This window comes from Notothenia rossii, assembly GCF_949606895.1.
Source record: "Notothenia rossii genome assembly, chromosome: 11".
NCBI lineage: Eukaryota > Metazoa > Chordata > Actinopteri > Perciformes > Nototheniidae > Notothenia > Notothenia rossii.
The window spans coordinates 15764705-15789488 of NC_136910.1; the positions used below are offsets into that span (position 1 = coordinate 15764705).

Genomic DNA, 24784 nt, shown 5'->3' on the forward strand with positions numbered 1-24784 from the left:
TGAGTAATGACTTTGGGGACAAACTGGAAAAAGACAGCTTCCAAAAAAGTTCTAGAGGTGAGATTCCCCTCAACAGGTTTGGACGTTAATCTATATTTAAATCCTCTTAATACATACATTTAAATGCACTAACCATGTTTTCTTCAAACTCTTTAAGTCGCTGGCTACTGGACAAGAGTGTCGAAAACCATCTACAAAGTTTTCTTTATTTTCTATTTAATAGCTGCCACTGTGTTTTTCCTATGTCTGTATTTTCTTTGGAGAAAAGTAGAAAAATTGTGAAAATAATTATAAATAACTCCTAATACTGACAGCAAGTAGTGCTGCTGGTCAATTTGTGCAGAGGCAAAGATGAGATTACAAAGTGTTTGCCCTCACAATGTTGGTGCCAGTAATTTGTGTCCTACCCTCTCTCCAAACTTGTCTATAATCACCTAAACAATAGTTTTCCTGATTAAGGTATATGTGGCCGTTCAGGTAGTATTTAATCCTTCAGTGGTGTTACAACTACACAGAAATTACATTTGCATGTTTTAATTCAAACAATGGTTTGCATCAAACACACACAAACAAAAAGTCCACAAATACAACTATTTTTAAATATTAAGCTTGCAGGTGCAACATTGAAAGTTGTCCAACAGAAATGTATCTTTACTGTGTACTTTAATATATTGGGTATAATCTATTCAACATTTTTAAATATGTAATAATGACAGATTTAAAATATTTAAGACAAAAACAAAAAAGCATTCAATTTAGTTCCAGCAAACCCATATAATACATTCTTACGTTCTCACTACTTTGTTCTGCAGGAGTCTTATCAAAGCTCGATTCATAATGCTGCCTCCCCTTTAGCCAATGCTCTAACATGAACGAAAATTCATTTCTTAAAATCTTTTCAATGGAGGCTGAGAAAGAGGAGTGATCAACTCATTGTTACGAGTACGGGCCACAAGTTAGACTATAGTCAAGACCTGCAATTCTCAAGTCCTGTCCTTTGAGTTTCAACTCCTAAACCCGTCATATTGTGCTCTACACCGGTTTCGACCGGCATGCTTTGCACATTGCAGTAAAGTTTTTTTGCACAAAAAATAAATTACCTTTGACATGTAAAACTTGAAAAATTGTCAGGTGCCACTTTAATAATTGTTTACTCATCTGTTATATTCTGAATATCTCCAATATTTTTTATAAATAATTGTTTTCAGTCTTTCTGTGGTTTTTCACATAATGCACATTACTCTGTCTGCTTTCTGTTCTCATGATCTCCTGATATCTACTTTCTGCTGGCTCTAAAGAGATGTAACAGACTCGCTGTAATGCAAAAAAAAATAAACGTTATAAAATAAAACCTATTTCTCTTTGTTTTTTTTATGTGTGTCTGTGTATGGGCAATGACTGAGATAGAACCAAAACAAAAAACTGAAACAATAAGCTGAAAGACACTAAAGTGCTCCTCAGCGCGAAGGGGAGCTGTACAGTAGGCTACATTTAATTTTTAAAAAGTGAATTCATCACTATGAGCAATTACTTAACTATTTAAAAGTCTTCTTTAAGTGTTGTTTCTATTTCACATCATTAATCAAAATCTGCAAAGTAACTAAAGGTATTAAATAAAGGCAGTGGAGATACGATTTACCTCTGAATTGTAATAGAAGTACAAAGTAGCAACAAATGTAAAGTACAAGTATCTCAAAATTGTAGTTAAGTACGATACTTGAGTAAATGTATTTAGTAAATACCAGTACACCACTGGTATTCCTAGACTCTGGTACTTTTAATCAAGTACATTATCTGAGTACTTCCCCCACCTCTGTACAGAGTCTGTTCCCTAACGTCGCTGCTGTGTGTCCTCCAGTGCTGCGGGGGGCGCTGATCGCTTAATCTTCCCTTCGCTGTCGTTCAGTCTGTGACGTGGATCTTCATAGAGGCAGTCAGAAATCATTTACTACTGTCTTACTTACGTCTCAGAGCCTTTCCACTAACTTTCTCCACCTTTAGGAGTTGGGACCACTCATTTCACTTCCTTCGTGTGTCACAGTTGTGTCCCCGCTTGTATAACAGGTGAGCAAATCATGTGAGACGTCAATGTTAGCTCTCTGCTAGTCAGAAGGAACAGCAGTCTGTTTAAATGTGTTCAAAATGCCCTCTTATCAGTGTTTATTTTTCAAATGTACTCTACAGCCTCCATAATGAGTAAAAACAGCAAAGTGTTGAACCTGAAGGATAAAATCAATGGGAATGAGGTGGACCTGAGCCTGTGTAACCTCACCGAGGTGCCTGTCAGAGAGCTGGTGAGTTACAATTCGTGTCTCAGTTATTGTGTGAAAATGTTATCAAATTAAACATAAATGTCTTGTATACATTGTATACATGTGGTGTATCTTGGAACATAATGCTGCCATGCTGTGGTTGGTTGCATGATTTTTGTTTCAATTCGTAATTAAATCTGAATTGACTCGAAACATTTGATTGGTCTGTTATTTATCCCCAACAGGCTTTATTCACCAAAGCAACTGTAGTGGACTTGTCTTGCAACAACATTACATCACTTCCTGTAAGTACGAACATTAATTATTCACCTAAATACTTAAATCACCATTTGCCTAATATTTAATTATTGTTAAATGTGTTATATCCCTCAATCTTAAACACAACAATTCTAAATGAATTGAGGATTAATTGAATCCATGTTATTATGTACATCCTTGTTAAATGATTTATCGTATGTTAAAGGGTTCTTTTTATGGAGTTTGTTCTAAATCCCTCCGAGGCTCCAAGTTTGGAATTGGGATGCATACATATAAAATTAAAACTGACGTCACTGTATTTTTGTTTTAGCAAATATGATTATAGATCAATATAATGAACAATTACACTTTTTCTAACCTTAAACATAACCTGCAGATTGCCCAGCGTTGTCAATAACAAAGTATGAATATTAAGATTTTAGTTCTTATTACTTTGGCTGCTTTTCCTTCCTGTAGCCAGAGTTCTGCAACCTCACCCACCTGGTGAAGGTGGATCTGAGTAAAAATCAGCTGACCTGTCTGCCAGATGACCTGGGGAACCTGACCAGCCTTCAGCATCTGGACCTGTACAACAACAAGCTGACTGTCCTGCCTGTCAGCTTCTCTCAGCTCAGAGTGGGTGCCACACACTAGCACTGTTCTTGTATCCTAAGTGATAAGGTCACGCCTGGAAGAAGGTCTCAGACTTAAATCTTGCTTATTTAAAATGTCCTTGTGAAGTTTGAGTGTGCAAATGCTCTTTTTTTAATTAATTTTGCTCGTCTTAAACTCCTGGATTTCAGCTATATCTGATAGATAGTGAGCAGTGTGAACATATCAAAAATTACGATGATTGACATTCAAAGACATGAATTGAAGCTTCAAACGACTCAAAGTACATATTCATTAGAGTCATCATTTTATTACGGAGCCCCTAAGTGGATATGGACAAAAGAAAAACGTTCCAATGCTCACAAATTACCAGTGCACACAGGAGGAGGTGGAGCACCCGAGGGAGACCATTATGTTTATGTGTTGAAATGACAGTACAGGAATTATTTAAGTTATACATTTCAAACTCAGACTCCATTTATAGAACATTTCGGCCGGCGCAATAAACTTCAAGATCACAAGATATTTAGTTTTTTCTATGTGTTTAGGGCCTCTGTATGTTATTACCTTGTTGGTTGTAAGAAATTGATGTCCATGGAGACTCAAATGTAGTTCAACTTCACATTCTTAAGTCCACAATATTTTAGGTAGTGTCTCTTGTTTTTGATTTGATCTCTGACAGTATTGCATTGTGGTTGTGTTTGGTCGATTTTTGTTCATTAGAGTTTGAAGTGGTGCGATCTGAAGGATAACCCGCTGGAGGCTGAATTGGCCAAGGCAGCAGGAGACTGTCTGGACGAGAAGCAGTGCAAACAGTGTGCCTCCAAGGTGAGAGACGGAGAGATTAACACTTTTGAAAAGTTGAATTAGGCATTCTCTCTCTAGTATCTTAAACCAAAGACATTTTCTTCCAGGTCCTGCAGCACATGAGAGAACTTCAGGATGAGGTCGATCGTGCACGAGAGAAACGCCTTTTGAAGGAAAAAGGTGGGTGTCAGGACATCTCTTTATTTCAGCCTCAAAATGTTTTCAACATTTTCATCAACTGGCATTAAACGTTCACTCAGATTTGTAGTAAAGAAAAACAGCTAAAACTCTGGTATCATTTATGACATGCCGTTTTGATCAAAGTGTTCGACACAGTCTCATTCACATCAATAAACGTGGGAATATTGCAGAACAAATAAAAGTCCTACATTCAAAATCCTAGTTGTGCATAGCAAATTCTACTAAAATCACTTGTTCCACCACAAAGATTGTTAATAGTTGCCTCCATTCTTTATAACACTTCCTTCAATCAGGGCTGGAGAGGAAGAGGGAGGTGAAGCAGAAGGATCGGGAGGCCAAAGAAAAGGAGGCTCGTAAACGGGAGAAGGCGGAGGAGAAAGAGAAGAGGAGGAAAGAGTACAACGCTCAGAAGGCGGCCATGGCTGCACAAGAACAACAGAAGAAGAAGAACGAGGAGAAGAAGAAAAAGAACGGACTAGCAGCAGGTGAGATAATGCTTTTGTTTAAGGTTCTACCACCAAACCTGAGTGAGAGCCACACAAGCACACAATTAAGTAAATATATATAGACAATCGCTGGTCGTAAAGTAAGCAAAAAAACTCATCTTATAAAGGTGTGGTGTAAAAGAATCTCAAAGTATGTCGTAAAAATGTACTTTAAAAATATCCTAGTGTAGCATAAAGGAAATAACCAACTTCATGCAACATAATAAAAGCATCTAACTGTTTTTTAGGATATGAAGAACTTTCCAATATGAAAAGTACAAGCGTGTGCTAAAATAAAATGTATTTCTTTTGAATCCATACAAGTCTGTGGTTTGATGATACTAAAGACAGTTTAAATAGAATCAGCATTGAAGCACTCGAGCATGATTCATGATGGACTTTGTGATAAGCATAGATATCATTTTGGGAAATGTTGCATTGATAATATTGGTGTTTAACAGCTGACTCTCAAATATCAATTGTGATGGTTTGTGTATTTGGTTGATGATAATGCGAAAGCCAGGTTTAAATCTTTCAAAGTAGTTTTTTTAAAGGATTTGTTCTTACTCACTGCCTCATCTCAACAGATAAAAAAGCTGCTGAGAAAACAGCGCCCAAACCCAGACGTTCTCTGATTGGCCTGGTGTTCAAGCTCCTCCTCCTGCTGCTGACGGGATTGGCTGGAGTCGCAGCCGCCTGCCGCCTGACCGACCTGAAGAAGGAAGCCATGTGCGTGCCGGTCAATGTCGCTGTGGACGACGGCCTATCCTGGGCCAAAGAGCAGGAGGGCGTGGTCCGGCAGTTGGTGCAGAATCTGTCCTCTGCAGCAAAGGAGTTTCTTGAATCAACACAAGCATCTAAGAACTAAACTCTCCTCTGCCACCATCAACTCACAGAGCTGCAGGGTTTCCTCTCCCATCTGTGAATCCTGGGATTTTTTTGTACATGCTCAATATCATTAAGATGTGCAACCCTGCATCCCCTCACCCTGTTTGGTGTGTTGGGAGGTTCAGATAGACAAAAGGGGGATGGACACGAGATGAAATCGCCTTAAATTCCTATGGAATTGTTGTCATTCTTGTACCCTCTTTGTACTACAGCCTGTTTTTGTAAAAACAACGTACAGCGAATGTCAGGCGATCCTATCTGTGCTGCACTGGAGTGCCGGGTCACATGATAGCTGCCAGTCAGAGTAGTGCATGAGCTGGTGTTACAGGTGGCCGTCTGAGCATGTGCAGTGGAAGCTATCTGTGGCCTTCTCTGTTTTTTAAAGGCTAAAATCAGTTCAACCCGATCACCCAGCTTTCAAAATGGGCCTCATGCACAAACAAAAACACAAAAATTCTGTTTTTATTTTGTATCCACGATTAGTTTTTATTTAGTTAGTACCCAATGATTTCCGAAATTCGACAATTTGAGAGCGATCTAAAACAAGATAAGAAAAAATTGATTTTTTTTAATTTTTTTTAATTAATTATAATATCATTGATTCAACCCAGACTTCAGAAACCCTTTGGATTATGATATTTGCATTTGTTTATAATACTGTCAACTTTCTTCAAGTAAAATGTTCACCTTGTACCGCCTTGCTTTGGTTGGATCTCTAACTGTTGGGCGTGTGCCAGAGTATTTGCACACGTCACAACAACTGCCCTTATGGTGGGCGTTACCTATGCTAAGAATATGAAATTGGCAGCACGCCTAAATCATGATCGAGTGGGATTCATTATTCAGCGCATCTAAGTACAATCGGATTTGGATGGTTAGGAATGTGTTTTTCCTCTTAACAGAAATTAGTGTTGATGCGTGAGACCAAATGTGACTGATTCATGAGCCTTTAATCATGACAGTATTACAGCATATGAGTGAATAACGGCTAATTTACAGCAGTACAACAATTCAAAAATATATGTTTGAGGTCATTTAGACACTGTGTTGTCAGCAATTTACAATTATTCTCAATATTATTTAATCTGCAGATTATTTGCTTGATTTATTATTTGGTTATCAAGATTTCTTTAATGTTTTAAGTTTTCGATATAAAAATAAAAGCAACATTTTTGGCAGGCTGCATCTGCTGCTGTGCTTCTTGTACAGCGTTGTCCATGCTCTCAAACATTGTCCTCGATAATAAATGGCTATGCACTGCAACAAATATTTGGGTCTGTTTTTATTACTAGAAAATAAATTGAGTTGAGTTAGACTAGTTAGGACTTGTATTCAAAATGTGATTAATTGACAATGACTAAAGGGTGTAATAATGTTTTGCTTAAACGGAACCTACAGGATTAGGTTTTTAGTTTTGTTTAGTTGCTTGTACAAAAAAAGGCACAATGCAGTATGACTTGTTACAAGCTGGCTCTGCTTGTAACATAAGGACAACAGTTCCACACAGGAGTTGCCCAAAACAAGTATTTATTTAACCCAACACAGTGGTTACAACCAACAATAATGCAAACAGAGGAGCGGCGTCCTGCTGCACCGAGCAGGGCAGCCGAGAGAGAGCGAGAGCCTGTTCTGCAGCCCTCTTAAATGCTGGAGCCAGGTGCCACAGGTGGATCTCATCACTGCTGATTACAAAGATAAACCCAGATTCCAACAGCACCACATGGTGGACAACCACAGGGTTGTCACAGACTTAATTGTAGTATGTTGAAAACTAGAAAAAAACGGCATAAAATAGTATGTTGAAAATATAGAAAAAGTAATAAAATATGTCAAAGCAGCAGGGGAAAAAGACTATATATAAATAAAATCATAGTATAGTAATTAGAAGAATATGAGAAAAAACGTCATAGCATAGTATGCAAAAAGATATCAGAAATGCAACATGGCATGTTGAAGATATCAGAAACAAATTGAAAAACATCGTAGTATTTGATAAAAAAAGGCATAATTTCAAATGTTGAAAAAAAGTTCACAGTGTAATATGTAAACATTTCCAGAAGAAACATAATAGTGTAGTATGTCGAATGTCAAAAAGGAACTTTTCCCGATGGTGTAGCATAACCAACAAGGGACCAATAGCAACAACAACATGACTGTAAACTGTACAACATGTTTCTGCTCTATGGGCTACTGGATGAATATGCTTAATGCAAGGCAGGTTTTCTTTTTCTTCCTCACATTGTTCTGTTTTCATACATAGTTCACTTAAGTTCAAACCATTTTTTGAATGTACAGTATTTTGTCTTTTCTAACCTCCAGGTTAGACTTGCTCCAACTCTGCCTGTTTTTAAATCTCGTTTAAAAACCTACTTCTTTTCCCTGGCTTTTACAGGCCAGGTATGACACTTGTGCTTTTACATTTGGGTTTTTAACTTACTAGTGTTTTGTATTGTTTTTACATCATGTAGGAGAGTTTTTCTGTCGGTGGCTTCTGATCTGGTTTCATTGTCTCGTGTTTTACATTTGTTTCATGTCTTGTCTGTTTTTATGTATTTATGCTATGTTTTTATACAGTTGTTGATGTATATTCAACTCTGTTTCAATGTGCTATAGAATTGGATATAGGATTGGATTTGACTTCTTGGCATTGCATTTGATTAATGATTTATTCCCAAAGTAATGTAATCTGGTTAAATTACTTTCATATTGTGATACCAAGATTAGGAAACACTTTACAATAAGACTACCCTTATAAAGGGTTTACCAATAGTTTGTAATTCATCTATTAATTAGGTTGTGAAAACTTTATAAATAATTAATAAGCTTTTATAAGACATGAGATAAACAGGGCAACTGTGACCGGTTGCTTGCCAAATAGTGAGCCCACTTTTATCCGTACTGCTAAGCCTTATATTGGCTACCTACAGTAGCTTACTTCATCTTCTTCATGAGCTAGCATCCTTGGTATCTGTTGCTCAATGAGTTGACTCTCGCTTAGTAGCCACTATAAGGCTTAGTCATCTTGCCAAATAGTGCGCCTGTGTTAGTACGAAAACTATGTTAGAACTGGTTTCTAAATGGTTCTTAATGATTAATAAAGTGTTACAACCTAATTCTAATAAAAAATTACTAACAGAGCACTTATATACTAATAAAGGACTGGTTTATCTAAAGCCAGTTGAGTAGCACTTGAAAAGTTTTAACTCTATGAAAGCTGATGTACTTATATGATTCTGTTTTCTTCAAGTTTGTATCTTCCTGGTCAAATGCACTAACTGTAAGTCGCTTTGGATAAAAGCATCAGCTAAATGTAATGTAATTCTAACCTAATTATAAACCCTTTATGAATCCTTTATAAGGGTAGTTGTAAAGTGGTACCCAGATTAGTTTACGGGTTATTGTAACGTACATCCCAGATAGCCCTCCCAAACCTTCATGAATGTCTAAAACGTTCAAACTGAAACAGGAGGAAAAACACACTGAGGTTTGAAAGTCAGACTTCTATTATTCCAATACACACTCTGGGTCATTAGTGTGATATAAAAGCTGTTCAATAAAGCTCCTGCTGTTGGAAATTGATCTTACCCAGCAGCCTTTTGGTTTTAAAGCGAGAAAATGATGAGTAAGATAGCAGACTAATGTTTCAATTAGGAGAAAGAAGAGACAGATATGTTTGTAGTAATGTACAACAGATGTGTTTTACTGCAGTCAAGCCTTTACTGCTAGTGCACCGGAAAATGCCACTCTTTACCACATCATTTAATATGCACTTAAAAGGTTTACTCCTAACCCTGCTTATATGTAATTCCAAGTCCACTGATGTTAGGATCCTTAATGCTTTGTAAAAGCTACATTTAGAAGTTTTGTATTGTCAATTGTGGAAGATTTAATTGGACACCAACCCCAATAAAATGATTAACTTCCGCTAGAAACAAACATATTCAAAACCACCGGACGATCATTGATATGTCATTTCTCTCTCTCCCACAAATGTTTCAGGGAAAGGGATGACTAATCAAGATTCAAAACAAAAACTTGCTGATTATGGCTAGGAAACAGCCAGCCTGGATCAGTTTAACACAATTCACCTCCCGCACCCTTAAAGCTCACTTGGTAACACGTGATATTATTTTAATTTTGTTTAGTCTACGTAGGTGGAATACATTTGGAAAAAGGGGCAACACGAAACAGAAACACACAACACTACAAGTAAAAGTTTTACAGATGTTTTACTCAAGTCTTTGCAGTTAAATGTCATCTCATATGCATGAAAAAATCAGTAATAGAGTAGTAAAAACAGGAGGAGAGTTCAATGTCTTCAAATAAGAGAGAATAAAACGGAAAATGAAATAAGTTGAAGATATAATAAGAAAAAATGGGAGAGCGAAAACAGTGGGAAGTACGTTTTCAGAGATCCTGAACAATGTTTTAAAATACGTGAAATGTAACTTATGTTGGATTAAAAAATGGATCTGCAATACACAAAATATTGCCAAAAGTACACTTTTTTTTTTCTAGCAGCAGATTGAATAACATGTTGTTGTGTCAACATACCATTGTGTTACTAGTAACCCCAGTTGTCAGATATGAAGGAAAAAGTACAATGTTCCCCTCTGAAATGAAGTGGTGGGAAATATATTAGTAATACATCCCAACATAAAATACTAACATAAACAACCAGTACCTCCTCACTATCAAATGTGCTTCTCGTCTCTACAGATGTGTGTAAATGTCCAAGCACGCACCACATTTCAGAATGATAATCTTTGAAGCTGGAAGTGTTGTGTGGGACGTGACGGCAGCTCAGCTCTTCACTTGGAAACCAGCTCCTGTCTGTTCCTGCAGGTCTGTCCGTAGTCTCTCTCCTTCATGTGGGCCGTGTCGTGAAGCAGCTTCGCCCGGACCAAGTCGTCCACCCTTATCTCCAGGGTCATCTCCTTGAACACCTTAGACACCGACACCTGCGGCAGACAGGAAGACGATGGGTGGATTCACTTACTAAATTATTCTGGAGCAATCACACACAATGACTTTAAGGTTTCATTACCTCCTGGAAGTGGAGTTTCTTGAACATGGCGATGCTGACTTGGTTGTCCAGACCAATTTTCACTTCAAACTGTTTGACACCGAGTTTAGTGACTCCTGGTGGAAGACAAGATGACAACTGTTAATCACAATCTGTAAGCAGTTTACTCCAAGATGCTGGATTAAGTCTCAAGGGAGTCAGGAAGGAATTATAGACAGAAAGCTATAGCGGAAATATTTTCTTTCCAGCTCAAACTATGTCAAAGCCACTGTGTGTTGGAATTTTAATAGAATATTTCTAGGGAAAAAGAAAATATCTGACGATTCATTTGAAGGTTAATGTGAAGCTTTCATAAACCTCATACAAGATGTTGTTTTGTCCTAATCAGTCAGTTGCAAGTGATTTAACTGTATCTCATTTTCAGTGAAGACAGGAGCTGTGATGATGGTCGTAGCAGATTACACTACCTGAGAATCAAAGAAACATGACAATCTAACACTTTGAAAGGCATATTTTATTCTCAAAAATCACCCCAAAACTCCACAAGGTTATGAAAATGCAAGAAGTTCGATACATACAAAGCATGTTGGGCACATATTTCTTCCACAATGTATTGGTAACAATCGTGGGAATTGGAAATATATTGTACATCAATTCTCTTTTTTTCCAATATTTGTAAATGATTGAGAGTTAGTTACCGTTACCATGGGGGAAAGGGTGCACCGAAGTTGCACCCTATAAGGAATCCTCTAATTGTACACAGTGGCTTTAACCTGTTACTGTCTCTGAGCTTTAAGTAACAGCACATGTTTATTTATTTTCCCTCCCTGAAAGACTGTATAAGATGCTCACCGTAGCTCATCATCATGCGCGTCACCTCTTTCCCGATGCCCTTGCCTCTGTGACTTGGCTCTGTTGTAACCAAAGAACTTCATAAGTACCATAGAATTCAGAATACAACGACTTTAGTGTTGACATAAATGAGGGAAATGGTTAGAATGATAAAAAAACATGATTGTAGGTGTTTGGAAAGCCTTTGCTTTTAGATAAGACGCCACCCTTCACCTGCTACCATGACCTCCAGCTCAGCCAGGGACGGGTCTGTGGGGTCCGTCAGAAAGATGTTCACATCTCCCACCATGCACTGCTCCTCCCCTGCGTTGCCGTCTGCCCACCGCTGCTTGTCCAAGATGATGAACGTGCACTCTGAAAAGATTTAAGTGAAAACATTTCAATTCAAACCGGTTTTCTTTTAACCAAAATGTGGAAATAGTACATGTGCATCAATTCAAGATCTAATTTTAAGATATTTGATTTAAGTTAACTCGTAAATATGGCGCTTTGCAGCATTTTTAACGGATGAAAGTGTTTTCTGAGTGCACCCTGCAGGAAGACGAGCCCTTACTGTCATCATCTTCCCTCCAGCTCTGCTGCATCTCGTACTCCTGCTCCAGGTTGAGCGGCTCTGAGGCGGTCAGCTGCTGCAGCTCAGGAGACTTCATCCACTCATGGTACCTGAAACAGACAGACATAACATGCAGAATAAGGCTTTACTTGAATTACTTGATATTCTGCTGAGTCTCTTTGTCCATCAGTAAATATTATAATTGATTAATTTACATTTTATAATTATGATCTAAAACGTAACATGTCATATAAAGAGTAACAGTATTTCCAAAGTCTAGTATAGTAGAAGTAGAAATATAAAATCGCATAGGGGAATACTTAAGTAAATTACTTTCACATACACTAAATAATTTCATTTCAGACTCTTAAAAGGAAATGTACCATCTGCAATTGATTTAACACAAAAGAAAAAACGGCCAAATGTAAAGGTAATAATAGAAACACTAAGAAGACATGAGCTGAGAAAAATGCAAACACAAAAGCGCAGAAATGAGAATAAAAGATACAGACTGAATGTAATAATAAAGATAACAGAGACAGCATCTGTTAGTAATACCTGGGCACGTGCTCTGCGTTGTAAGGAACCAACACGACTTGTTTTCCCTCCAGTAACGTGTTTTCATTTATCTTCATGTTGTTATAACAGGATATGAACCACCGATATGACTGATAAAATAACGTTTAGCTCAGCATCAGCGCATCAGGCCCATGATTTCAGCGACTCATTTACTTCCGGTTCAAACCCAAAACTGCGGCTGCGCACACTCATTCATTGGAGGAGGTCGCCACCTGCTGGACGACATCCGGAAGTACCGAGTTCAGCTTTCATTCATAAAGCTCAGGCTGTCCAACTACGGCATGAACTACGGCCTGGGGGACAACTGCGGCCGGTTGTCCATTTTTAATTGGCCCTAAGCAAATTCAGGCTTATATTGTAATTCTGAAATATATATCTAAACATATATTACACAGTAGTATTCATCTGTTAATAAGGCCACTTTTCAAATACATTCAGTTAATTCAAGTTGAAACAATGTTCTAACAAATCTAAATAAAGAAGACGTATTTGCATAACAAACTTAAAATAGACCCTTCATATTTCCCCTTATTAGAAACAATTTGAGGCTCCTGTTTTAAGGAATGTGCTGCCAACACTTTATGTAACAAAAGAAAAGAAAACCTTTTAAAATATGTGATGAAGGCTGTTAGTTTTCTCAAAGCTTATTCAAGTATCAAGCATAATTTACCTGAATTTGATTGATTTTGCTAACTTTATATCTTTAGAAAAATATCTGGTTCAGATGTTTTAAAGAATTAAACTTATTTTGTCTGCACAGTAATAATACAAATAACTTTGATTAAGTTATCGTTCAGTTTATAAAATATCAACCCAAAGGATGACAGAAAAGACAAGATAGTCGCTCTGGTCGCTTTATTCCACCTACATGCCTTGTAAAGTTGCAAGGTTCTTAATCAGCAGTTGCAAAAATATTGAAATCGAGAGAACGTGTTCCTTTATTAAACTTAGGCAGGCAAAGAATTGTATTTTGACAATCCTAAATATATGCATGATGTGTGTGTGATATGTGTACTAAGTGGCCCTTCTCAGTTTGTGCCACAGTTGGACCGGCTCCTGCGGTGTGTTGACCATGTCCATCCAGTGCTGCAGCTGCGGGCCCTTAGCGTACATGAAGGGACCCAACACCAGCACTCCCAGCAGGGCAGGAGGCTCTGTGGGAGCAAGGAAGACGGAGCAGAGCCAGGGTGAATACACACTGACCTGATACTGAAGCTAATGCAGCAGATAGCATGCACATTATGTTAACCTTTTCACCTGGGAGGACGGGGTTCGGCTGCTGCAGCTCAAATCTCAGACAGGCCTCGTCCAGGTGCTGCGAGCGCAGTTTAAACGTCGTCCTGTGGTCGAAACAGGGGTCGTTTTCGCTATTCGCCACACAGCTGCGCTTCATCTTCACCACCTGAGTGTGTATCTGTAAACTCACCTGGACACACACACCTGGGAAGCACACAGGCGATGTGACTCCATTGACAGACTTCAGACTACTAATATTCCCCAAATAATGACTGAGTATCTCAAAAGACTGACATAATATCAGAAGAAAAATGAGGAGTGTTTTTTATATGTTAACTTACTATCAACATAATATCTAAAAATGAATAGATTTCTTTATTTTAAGTGAAGTATTGACTTATTATCACTCAATAATAGTAGTCATTATTCTGAGCAACTAAGTCATTATTTCGAGAACATTTGTCATTATAATGGGGGGGGGGGGTCTTCTTTTTTCCTCTTGTATAACTGTGAGCTTCCATAGAGTTTGGTTTGCAGAGTCAGAACCATGATTTTCCCTTACATGAAACCCCTCGTACCTGCGTCTGTGAGCAGCTGCAGGCCTCGAGCCCTGGGAACCACCACAGAGAGGCGCTGCAGAGACGGACTGTAGCTGAGGGATATCTGCACATCACCCAGCTCTGAACACTGACAGAGAAGACAAAGATTATAAGCTTCCAGGAACAATTCTGTGCACATGTAAGCAATTTATTCATGTGTTTACCTGGCAGTGGTGGAAGATATGTTCATTAAAAGTACTCAAACCACAGCGTGAAAAACTCCAGCATTTTCCATCAAAGTTTATTAAAGCTTAAAGGTCCACTATTATACTATTTTTCAATAATATATTATAGGTCTCAGGAATATAAGAATCATGTCTGTGAAAAGTTTGGCTCAAAATACCAGACAGATCATTGTAGCATCCCATAATCCCCCTCAGTTTGTTATTGGCTAATGCTTGCACAACCAAAAAAACATTGTGACATCACAACATGGCCAACATCTGATCAGCTCATTTTCAGACAGGTTTTTATATAGATGGATAAGGACAAAAAGAGAGGGGGTCTTTTTTCCTGAAATTGTCCTAATCTCTTAACAGAGAGAGGACACATATTAATGTATAAAAGACATGAAGAAGTGGATTTTGAAAAATAGGGGAATTCTAAGAAGAGTTTTCTCAACTTTTAAAGGAACACCTTTTCCTTCAGTTCATCCAAAAGATTCAAATTCAACACATCAACATATAAATGGTTTTCAGTGGACTGATATGAAAAATTGTAATCTCAAAAGTAACTAAAGCTGTCAGTCAAATGTAATTGGCAAGAAGTGTAAAGTTACATACAATGGAAATACTCATAGACAAGCATATTAAACTTGTTCTCAAGTACAGCACTTGAGTAAACGTTACAGCCTGGTACCTGTGTGTCGTCCTCTGTCTCCAGGTCCCTCCAGAGCACCCTGCCGGCCCCAGCGAGCTCCCCCTCTAGAGGAAACAGCACCCTGCCCACTGCATGGCGTTTTCCCTCCTGCCCCACACTGAGGACACACACACTCAGAGTGCTCTGAGGCATACACACACCTGAAACCTGTGCAGGGAAACATAAGAGCATACAATGAAATGGTGGTTTTGTGTGTTTACATTTGGCCTTCTGTATGTTCTCCTGGGTTTTATTTATAAAAGCCAGAGCTGGCCCGACCCATTAAGCGACATAAGCGGCCGCTTAGGGCCCCGCAGCCACTAAGAGGCCCCCTAGCAAAAAACAAAAAAAATCTCAGTACACCGTCGCCGTGATAAGTATGTTTAATTAATGTTGTTAATATGCCTAGATTGCCTACTCTCAAAGTCATGTATTATGAGTCAATAATGTAATACATTAACTGTGCTTTACCTGAACCTCATCATGAAACTAGAGAGGATGGCAGGATTGTAATTTCCCTTGTTCAGTGAATGCAACAGAGGCAAGACACCAGACCAACCAGAGAGTTGAATGGAAATAAACATCTATCTTATTGGATGACAGTTACCTATCCTGTGAGCTGTGACAATGTTTAAAATAAACTGTCAGTCGGACTCAGAGTTTTTGAAGATGGACAGAAGAACATTTGTTCTTAAAAAAGATGACAATTCTCAAGTGGTGGCTCACACAACAACCCCAGAGCCACCACTTGAGCCAGGTAAACATGGTTTGTAAATGTCAGTTAACTTCCAAGTTATGCGAACATGTAAGCAAAGCATAAATTACAGCTACGTTGACGTTACTTTGAATCGCAGGGGTAAGCTAAACCGTTAGCAAGTAGCTATAGCTATAGCTAGCCAGATATATTAAATAAACACGTTGTCATTTAAATGTTATGTTTTTTAGCGTTACCTAGTGATTTCAAAGAAAGCTCTCTGGGAAATGCTGACTTACTGTTCGACGGAGTCCTGTCAGTTAAAGTGTTTCATAGTTAGCTTAGCTAAGCATCAACCTAGCCCTGAAATATATGGATGTTATGTGACAGTATTTCTGAGAAAAAGTCATCTGAAATGGTGGCATAGTTGCTACTGCGTGTCAACAGCATGTTTGAACGTATTTGCAGCAGTAAATGTGGCTGTTTGGCCACTGATGTTGCCATAACAACACCTGAATTTAAATGTGCAACCTCTTTTTGTGACAGATTTTTGCAAGAAATTATAATTCTTCTGAATGATATTCCTATTGACAGCTAGTTTCTATGTGAACATTATGAGATGGACAGCCAGAGAGAATAAATGAAAAAAAGTTATGAAATAATACTATATGACAAAACAAGAATACAGTTTAAGTGATTTGTAAAATATCCATAAAGAAAAATCTGTTCACAGTTCTGTTTCATATGGGTGTTGAGAGATGTATCCATAGATCTCTTAATTTTGCTCTCAAAGTGCACCAGATTGATGCTTTTAACTTCAATATTTCAAAAAAAATCTTCCCGGGGGAGCATGCCCCCAGACCCCCCTATAGGTCCACGGTGTTTACATGGTTATTTATACAATATGTGTGCTTACGCTAACATCATAAGACAAAAGTTGGTTCCGTGTTGTGTGTAGTTAGCCAAAGCTCGCTTAGGGCCCCCATAAGTCTAGGGCCGGCCCTGATAAAAGCCATCATGTTTGTTCCACATCTTCGCATGTACTTCATATTTATACAGTGGGATTTTTATGTGTGTGAAACAAATGATCAAATATTCGGTGAGCCTTCCATGCTTTCACCTGGAAAACGAAGCAGTCGTTGAACTCAGGGTCGGGCCCCGTGCCTCGGGCCTTGGCCTGGCGGGGCCGCCGGTCGTCAGGGAGAAGCCGGATCTCAACCAGTGTGACGTTGCCGTGGAAACGAGGAAGGAGGTTGGCGAGGCGGAGCAAGGATACCATGAGCTGCTCGGCGCTGTGCCGGTACTCCACGGAGAAGCAGAGGCGGGTGGCCATGCCGGGAGGGGGGGCCACCACCTCGTTCAGAGGGGGGGAAGAGTAGAGACCGGCCAGCACCGTGCCCACCGGGTACCACACTGATGGAGACGCATGTTAGGGAGTGTGTAGGGTCCAAATAACTTATACAAGAGATAGTTTAGTTTCCTTATATATTGTGTTTTTATTAAATTGTTTTTTTATAGTCTTTGGTAGTAAAATAATATTTGATTTATTTATATTTAAATGAATTTTCTAGTTCATGTTAAAATATTTTTTTCGTGTAAAGAAAACCTATTATTCTTGCATTTCTTCAAAATGTTTATGAACTTAACAGTACATTTCAAATGTATACTTATGTATAGATGTCACACTTGTACAAAGCTTTGGCAATCCTGTATGTCAGTAAGGTTATAATTATTCTAATAAAGCTATTGAATTGAATTGAAATACCTTTATCCCACCCCAAAATCCAATATCCCCTTCAATCCAGTGATGTGTTATGTGTCATGTAGAAAGTCATTTTCTCTTAATAGGCCGCATTAGTTAGTCCCTGTATTATATCTGAATTTAATTTAAAAATGACTTTATTTCACACCAAAACTCAAAAGTACTGTACACAACCAGTGTCAACAATGCAGAGGCAGTAAAGACTTACTCCTTACTGAGAGTGACCCACGATGGGCCAGTGGCCTCTGGGCCTCCATCTTCATCTCCTCCTCTTTGTCTTCTTTCTCCTCCTCATTTTTGGGATCAGCATGATTTTGTGACGTGAAGCGAGGAGGCAAGGTGAAAGGGATCTCACTTGGCCTTTAATTGGCACGCACACAAACAAACACACAAATATACAAATATTCACAAAAGTGTTTAAAAAGTGGACTAGACTACACAAAGAGCTGTGTCCTACTTATCCAGTTGAGTGAAACAAAGCTGCATTGATGTTGAGTTGCAAGGTCACATGATATGGAAGCTACTGAAAACAATAGACAGAAAATAGACAAAAACAAATGCAGATTTTTCTTTAAATATTCTAATAAAATTCAAATTACACAAAAATACTATTTAAAAAATAATTGTTTCCTACATGTCTAATATAAAAATACAATACTGCATTGATTTGAATGTATTACTTCAAATGAAATTGAAGCTATTGAAAATAATTCAAGGACAGAAAACTGAACTCTGTATTTATTTTCAGACTTCTTTCTGATGTTTAATATGATTTGACGTGGTTCTATGATCAGAGCATCCTTGGCAATGGTCATGTTGAACCTGAATGTCATAATTGACGAGTATTGAACTAAGCACTGTAATCAAATAAGACTGCAAGTCCCTTACTTTCAAGAACCTCATTGAGATATTTGTTCTAAGAAGCAGTGGTTTCAGGGTCTAAGATGCTACATGTTTTTCCCCACAATTGTTGCAATTCAAGCACCCTTCTTGCTCCTTTCATGTTTTTTACTGACCTGATCCAGGACTCCTTAGACACGAGGATAACCGGAGCAGTGCATGCTGGTACTGACGGCGCGGTAGAGAGCAGCTCCTCGTACTGACTCCGACCCTTCTTCTTCTCCCTCCTCCTCCACAGGTAGTACACCATCAGCCCCAGCAGCAGCAGGAGACCCACAGACAGACCAACAGCCACGAGTAACACCTGGTCTAAATAACCACATATACAAAGGTCATAAGAGCGAGAGTATTTTCTAGAGTATATCTTTTAAGTCAGTGTACAGCTTACCTGCAATGATTGCTTTAAAGTTTTGAAGCTAAAGCACTTGTTAATGTTAGTCTCTTTAGCAGTGAAGAGTGTGTGCAGTGTGTAGAGAGTATGACACAGCTGGATGGTTCTCAGCAAGCTGTTATCTGTGGCTACACGGGGGCACCCCTTTAAAGGACCATACCACTAATTTAGGATTTACAAGCTACCAAAAGTGCACATTAAAGCCAATCATTTGAACTATGCTGTTGTTTTTTAGATTCTCTAATGCATTTTTATTTTCTTGGGAGTCGTTTGGCCTTTTCTCATTAACTTAATCGGTCCATCATTTTTACAAATATAACAAATGACATGACGGACATACAGAATGCATTACATGGTGTACAGAGTTTGAAATTAAAGTAACATCCTTAAGATTTCAGTCCTGGTTAATCAACAAATATTACATTTTTTGAAACAAACTGTTGTAGTTTAAAAATAAGACGTTTGGCAATAATTGTAGTTTTTCCATCATTCTGTGAGAAACCATGAGAAGAGGGAAGATGTTACATCTGGTTGTAGACCCTTTGTTGATTAATTATAGTGTCAAGCTCATTGTCAAACACTTTTCATTTCCTGTGACAATTTATAATTAAGGTAAACCTGCAACGCTAGTTGAATGCTTTAAATGTAATAGCTGCAGAAGCAGGAGTTTTTTTTCCGTTTTTGAAACTTTTCCTTGAAAGAATGATGCTTAAGTTTGTATTAATGCAAATATTTACATATTGCAGTACTATCACCACTGGGTCATAGCTTCAATAACTGTTGTGTTACCTGATTCTACAAGAAACAGCAACTTGACCAACATTTATTTAGATCAAAATCTTCAAAGTTATTACTTTAAGTTACTAAAATAGCACAGTTTTGGTCTGGCATTGGCAACATCAAGGGAGTGAGTGCAACACTTCACCAACCAAACTGAAATATCTGATTAAGAATTTAAAGTGCAAAGTGCAATGACAGACATCCACAGTACCCATGAATCCTACTCTTACCTTTATCCACTGACTTTTTCTCCAGCATCGCTATGAGGTTAATGTTTATGGTTTTAAGTTTTAACTGTGTCACAACCTGTATCACATTTCATGGATTGCCATGGAATTTGATACAGTACATATGTTAATAACCAAATAGTATACATGCAACATGACAGCTCTTAACACTGATCTGATCTTAACTGAGAATCAAATGCTCATTAGCCACACATACACCCACACACACAATCTGTTCAGAGATTGGACAGCAGCTAATGCGATGACAGCTAATCCTCAGAGCTAAAGGTGGAGTAATGGCCCTCTCTCCTTTACACACGTATATGTACACATTCAGATAAAGATATTCTCATTGTTACATCGCAGACCACTTCACATGAAGTCCATTTATGAGAGAAGACTTAGTCAGAATATTTAAGGCTTTGAAGTTGGCTGTAAATTAGAGAATTATTCTTAGAAAAGTTGGAAAAAGAGTGGGAGGAATGACGGGAGGTAGGAAAGACGCCATTTAGCACAACCTGCTCTGTGGCAAGGAAGAGGAACAGAACAGAAGGTGTGAACATAAAGGTAAGATTATATTTGTTTTAATTTCTCTGATATTGAACTAGATATGTGGGTTAACTGGCTTTTTATTTTTCCAGTGCGAACACACTACAAGTAGGTGTGGTGGAAACACTGGGGGGTCACATTAGGACAGAGGAGGATTTGGTAGCTATTTTAAACTCAATATGGATTCATATGTTTCTGTGCTACAAAATAAGACAGAGTACAAGTGTTGGTTTTAGGAAGAGAGAGAATGAAGAGCTGGTATAAGTGTATTTTTAAATCATAAATAAACAGAAACTGTAAATAAGGGGAAAAATGCTATTGGAGCGGTTATTACATAATTGCAATTTATTATTGTCTCTTCATTGTCACTGTCTTTTTGTATCCCTCCTGCTCTTTTAATCTGTTTCGATCAAACAACATTTGTTTGAATGATCAAATAATCTGGACTGTGTAATCCTATTAGGCTAATCTGGTCATGCCTGTGGGTATGGTTGTTTGTGTGTGTGTTTGTGTGCATGTGTTTGTGAGTGTGTTAAGTGGGATCAGGGGGTGTTTCAGTCAGAAAGGTATTAAAGATTAAAGGAATAGTTACATTTGACATTTTGACATATATATTTTATGTGCTTTCTTGCAGAGATAGGAAGATTGATATCACTCGCATGTCTGTATGAGACAAATGAGCCAGGGAGTTATCTTAGTTTAGCATACAGACTAGAACATTTGGGGAAGTTAGCCTTACTCTGTTCAGCGGGAACAAAATCCACCTACTAGCCAATCACAGCTGAGTATACCATAATAAGAATCAGGTCATCATATCTTAGGCTCAATAAGCCTCGTCAAAACATGCTTCTACAACATAAGATAAAGATAAGAGGTACTTTATTGATCCCAAACTGGAATATGTTTTAACATGTAACATGCATCTACAACTGGCATTTTCACCCTCATGTACTTTCCTCCAACTCTTTCTATTTATTCGAAAACAGCTAAAGAGACCTACGCTACCATAAACCCAAATGGTATGGAAGGTCAATGGAGAAAGATCAATTAAACACTAAGGTATGTCTTTATTCGCAGGTTTGTGGTGTTGCCATGGCGAGGCCCGGGCACCCTGTGTCTGAAAACTACCAGCCGGTCTGGTCTTCAGTCAGTCAGTCGGTCTCCTACTCCAGTGGAGCAAACGGTATGGTGTCAGAGGATGGAGATGATCATACGGGCATTTTATCCCTCTCCAAGAGCTCCATGGATGTGGTCATGGCGACGGCACCGCCGCACATGCGTGACCCAGCCTGGATCGGTATGGACCTGAGACGCAGCTCCAGCACCAACACACACCTTGAGCAGAACTCTGTGACACTGCAGAAGCTGCACCCTCGCATGTGGCAGCACATCAACTCCGCCAACACGGACATGCACAAAAGCCCCCCCGCCCTCAGCGAGCGCTGGATCGCCAACATGCATCGCTGGAGTGAGAGCAGCACCAGCACACACAGTCGCAGCAGCACTCCAGATACGATTGTGTGGAAAGATGGGACCTCACGCCCTTCGAGTCTAACCCAGGAAACCCCTTGCTCTCCCTTTTCCAATATGACCACTTACTCTCCATTCATGTCGCCGCTAGAGGCAACTGAAGATGTCTTAACTTCTTCTTCTTCAACACTTACGCTGAGCCCACAGCATCAGGTAGACTTACATGTGCCCTCGCAATCCCCACTTCAGTCACCAATGCGTGCTCTGACCGCGTCACCCTTGCCATCCCACTCCCCATCCCCATCCCACTCCCCAACCCACTCCCCATCCCCATCCCACTCCCCAACCCACTCCCCATCCCACTCCCCATCCCACTCCCCAACCCACTCCCCATCCCACTCCCCATCCCACTCCCCATCCCACTCCCCCAATCTCCTGCAGCCCACTAACACGGAGGATGAGGGCTTCCTGGAGAATAACTCGCTTTCTTTTATATTCCCATCCCCGATACCATCATCTGTTAGCCTAGCAGGGTTAGGTGCGTCAACAGATCCTGAAGGCCTTGACGATGGCGTTATAGAAGAGCTGTACAGTCCTGGAGGCTCACAGTTTTCACGGGGTGGAGAAGTGATGAGCCCAGGGAAAATGTTAGGCTACCAGACGCCTAATTCACCAGCAGACGGACAGGAATCAGAAAGAGGAGCGTCAGTCAGCCATCTTGAGCTGCCATGGCAACAGAGACAAAGCCGGGGTTGGACGTCACCCCTGGTTTCTTCCTTGAGCGACTCTCTATTGGGCGACTGCTGCAGGTGCAACTTGAACAGAGAGAGCATAAAAAAGGCTCCGGAGTTCAGGGAGGAAGGGACAATGACGACACAGAGCGAGTTGGTAGACGCAGCGGTGCAGACGGTCTCTCCTTACGGCTCCTTGTGGGGCCTCAAAAGGGACACCTCCAACATGGGCTCCCACTCCTTTCTGGGTTCGCCGCCAGGATCAAGACTGAACCTGAAGACTTTAGTGGGGTCCAACTCCAACCTGGTCTCCCCGACTTCCAGCATGTTCCCAGCCAACAGCAGAGAGGGTGAGGAGCAGGAGGAGAGGCAAGGAGACGACCCGACGTGGGATGTTAACTTAACATCGTCATTGCACCACCATGAGAGGAGGAGGTCGTGTCTAAAGATGAAGATCTTCCAGGGAGTGGAAAGGGACCAGTTTGGAAGGAGGGGGAGCATGAAGCAGGTGCAGTGGGACGAGGACGGGATGACATGGGATGTTCACGGAGCGTCGGTGGATCCGCAAGAGCTCAGCACAGCCATACGGAAACACCTGGAAATCCAGAACAGCCCCAGATTTCCAAAACTCGCCTCGAAGAAGAAAAAAGCACCGATGCCTCCTCTCCTATCGAATGTGGTGAAGGTCTTTGCCCCAGAACATCCTCCGCCTGTGACGATTATTACCTCAACTTTTACAGGGATGGGAGAGGCAGACGAAGGATGGAGTGAAGTTGAGGGGGAAGGGAGAGGCCAAAAGGAGGGAAGATTAGAAGCTGGTCGTAGATTAAGCAGAGCTGAGGCACCTTATGCAATAGAAGATGATGAGGTTTACGGACATGAAGGCAGCAGACATCCAAAATCAACCTTGTATGGGAGTGGTAAGAAGAGGTCACTGAGGAGGCCTGGATGGTGTGGAAGCTCCAGGAATGAAGATGACTGAGCCTGGAGACCAGACTTATTATTGACTCTGGATAAATCATGGCTGATCCGGTCCTGAATTTGCAGAGCTCTACTAATAAACTCTACATGAAGCTCAGCTCAATTAACTTGATCATGTTTCCAGTTAAACTGCATTGTAATTACATTTTGAGGTCAATGTATTTTCCCAAGAGCCACAGTGGCAATTTTAAACACATTATGGTTTGATGTACAAATAGCAAAAGCGCAACAACACTACTTGGCTATGTTTATGCAGTACTATTATTCTGCTTAAAATACTGTTACGCCAATAAAGATATGGATGTACCTCTTTTAAAAGGTACTTTTGACTGAAAATGTTTCTCCCAAAATGTAATTGGTAGTATATTTAGTGAGACCATATTGCATTGGGAGGAGCTCTCGCTATGCTTGTTTTTCAGATATATTTGATCAATTTTGTTTCATCTACAGTTAATATTCTAATAAAATATGCCTGAATGAAACATAAATCAAGGTTCAGTAGTAAGGATTCACCTTCAAGTAGACATTTGTTGTTTTTAGAAAGTAAAAAGTAAACTTAATATTATCATAACTATACTTCTGAAGTTTACTTGAGCCTCACACAGAATTTGTTTTTTGCCAATACTGACAATGATTATGTACTCCAGTAAAAAGCCAATACTTCTGTCAATAGTTCGCTTTGTGCACTTTAGTTTTTGCAGTTTTTGCTGGGTAAACACATTTACACTCAAATATTTACACATATAATTCCACAGGAGGTGACTCAGCTGAAATATGTTTGTTGTTTGTGAATAAACACCAACTCAAAAACCCCAATAACTCTCCCTCGCTCTCTTCCCACACTATCAGCCCATTCACAGTGGAAAAAAATACACAAAATTGAGTTGTGTGTAAACTTGGTGAACCACAGTGGTGAGGTTTGACCATTCAGGCGTTGCCATTCAGATGAGCAGGCACATTCTCTCTCATTCACCGCAGAAAAAAAAACTCAACTCACTAGTGGCTTCCACTGCAGTCCTCATATTTTCACAGATGTGTGTCGAGTGGACATTAGGGTCTCTGTTGCTGTCACTTTAAACAATCCACAAAAAAA

The 24784-nt window shown here is 39.5% G+C and overlaps 3 protein-coding genes across 4 annotated transcripts; 1 reads left to right on the forward strand and 2 right to left on the reverse strand.

Annotated features, from left to right (window-relative positions):
* The first annotated feature begins 1871 nt into the window (after positions 1–1871).
* On the forward strand, positions 1872–6770 carry lrrc59 (leucine rich repeat containing 59). The gene is made up of 8 exons (XM_079659735.1): positions 1872–2064; positions 2185–2294; positions 2498–2557; positions 2988–3146; positions 3846–3950; positions 4037–4109; positions 4424–4615; positions 5203–6770. The coding sequence occupies exons 2-8, from the start codon at positions 2193–2195 to the stop codon at positions 5481–5483; spliced, it is 972 nt and encodes a 323-aa protein (XP_079515861.1). The 5' UTR covers positions 1872–2064; positions 2185–2192; the 3' UTR covers positions 5484–6770.
* A 2943-nt stretch (positions 6771–9713) lies between these two features.
* On the reverse strand, positions 9714–12679 carry nat9 (N-acetyltransferase 9). Its single transcript, XM_079659598.1, has 6 exons — positions 12493–12679; positions 11935–12044; positions 11595–11735; positions 11382–11441; positions 10551–10645; positions 9714–10464 (listed from the first exon to the last, which is right to left on the reverse strand). Exons 1-6 carry the CDS (start codon positions 12567–12569, stop codon positions 10315–10317), a joined length of 633 nt encoding a protein of 210 aa, XP_079515724.1. The 5' UTR covers positions 12570–12679; the 3' UTR covers positions 9714–10314.
* Positions 12680–13353: 674 nt separating this feature from the next.
* Positions 13354–24753, reverse strand: syt15 (synaptotagmin XV). Of its 2 annotated transcripts, none has more exons than XM_079660236.1 (8): positions 24689–24753; positions 18679–18871; positions 17871–18022; positions 17021–17313; positions 15207–15374; positions 14328–14436; positions 13771–13953; positions 13354–13667 (listed from the first exon to the last, which is right to left on the reverse strand). In XM_079660236.1, exons 1-8 carry the CDS (start codon positions 24711–24713, stop codon positions 13528–13530), a joined length of 1263 nt encoding a protein of 420 aa, XP_079516362.1. In that variant the 5' UTR covers positions 24714–24753; the 3' UTR covers positions 13354–13527. The 2 variants fall into 2 exon arrangements, with proteins under 2 accessions (XP_079516362.1, XP_079516363.1); XM_079660237.1 differs by lacking the exon at positions 24689–24753 and adding an exon at positions 18951–19151.
* Positions 24754–24784: the final 31 nt, after the last annotated feature.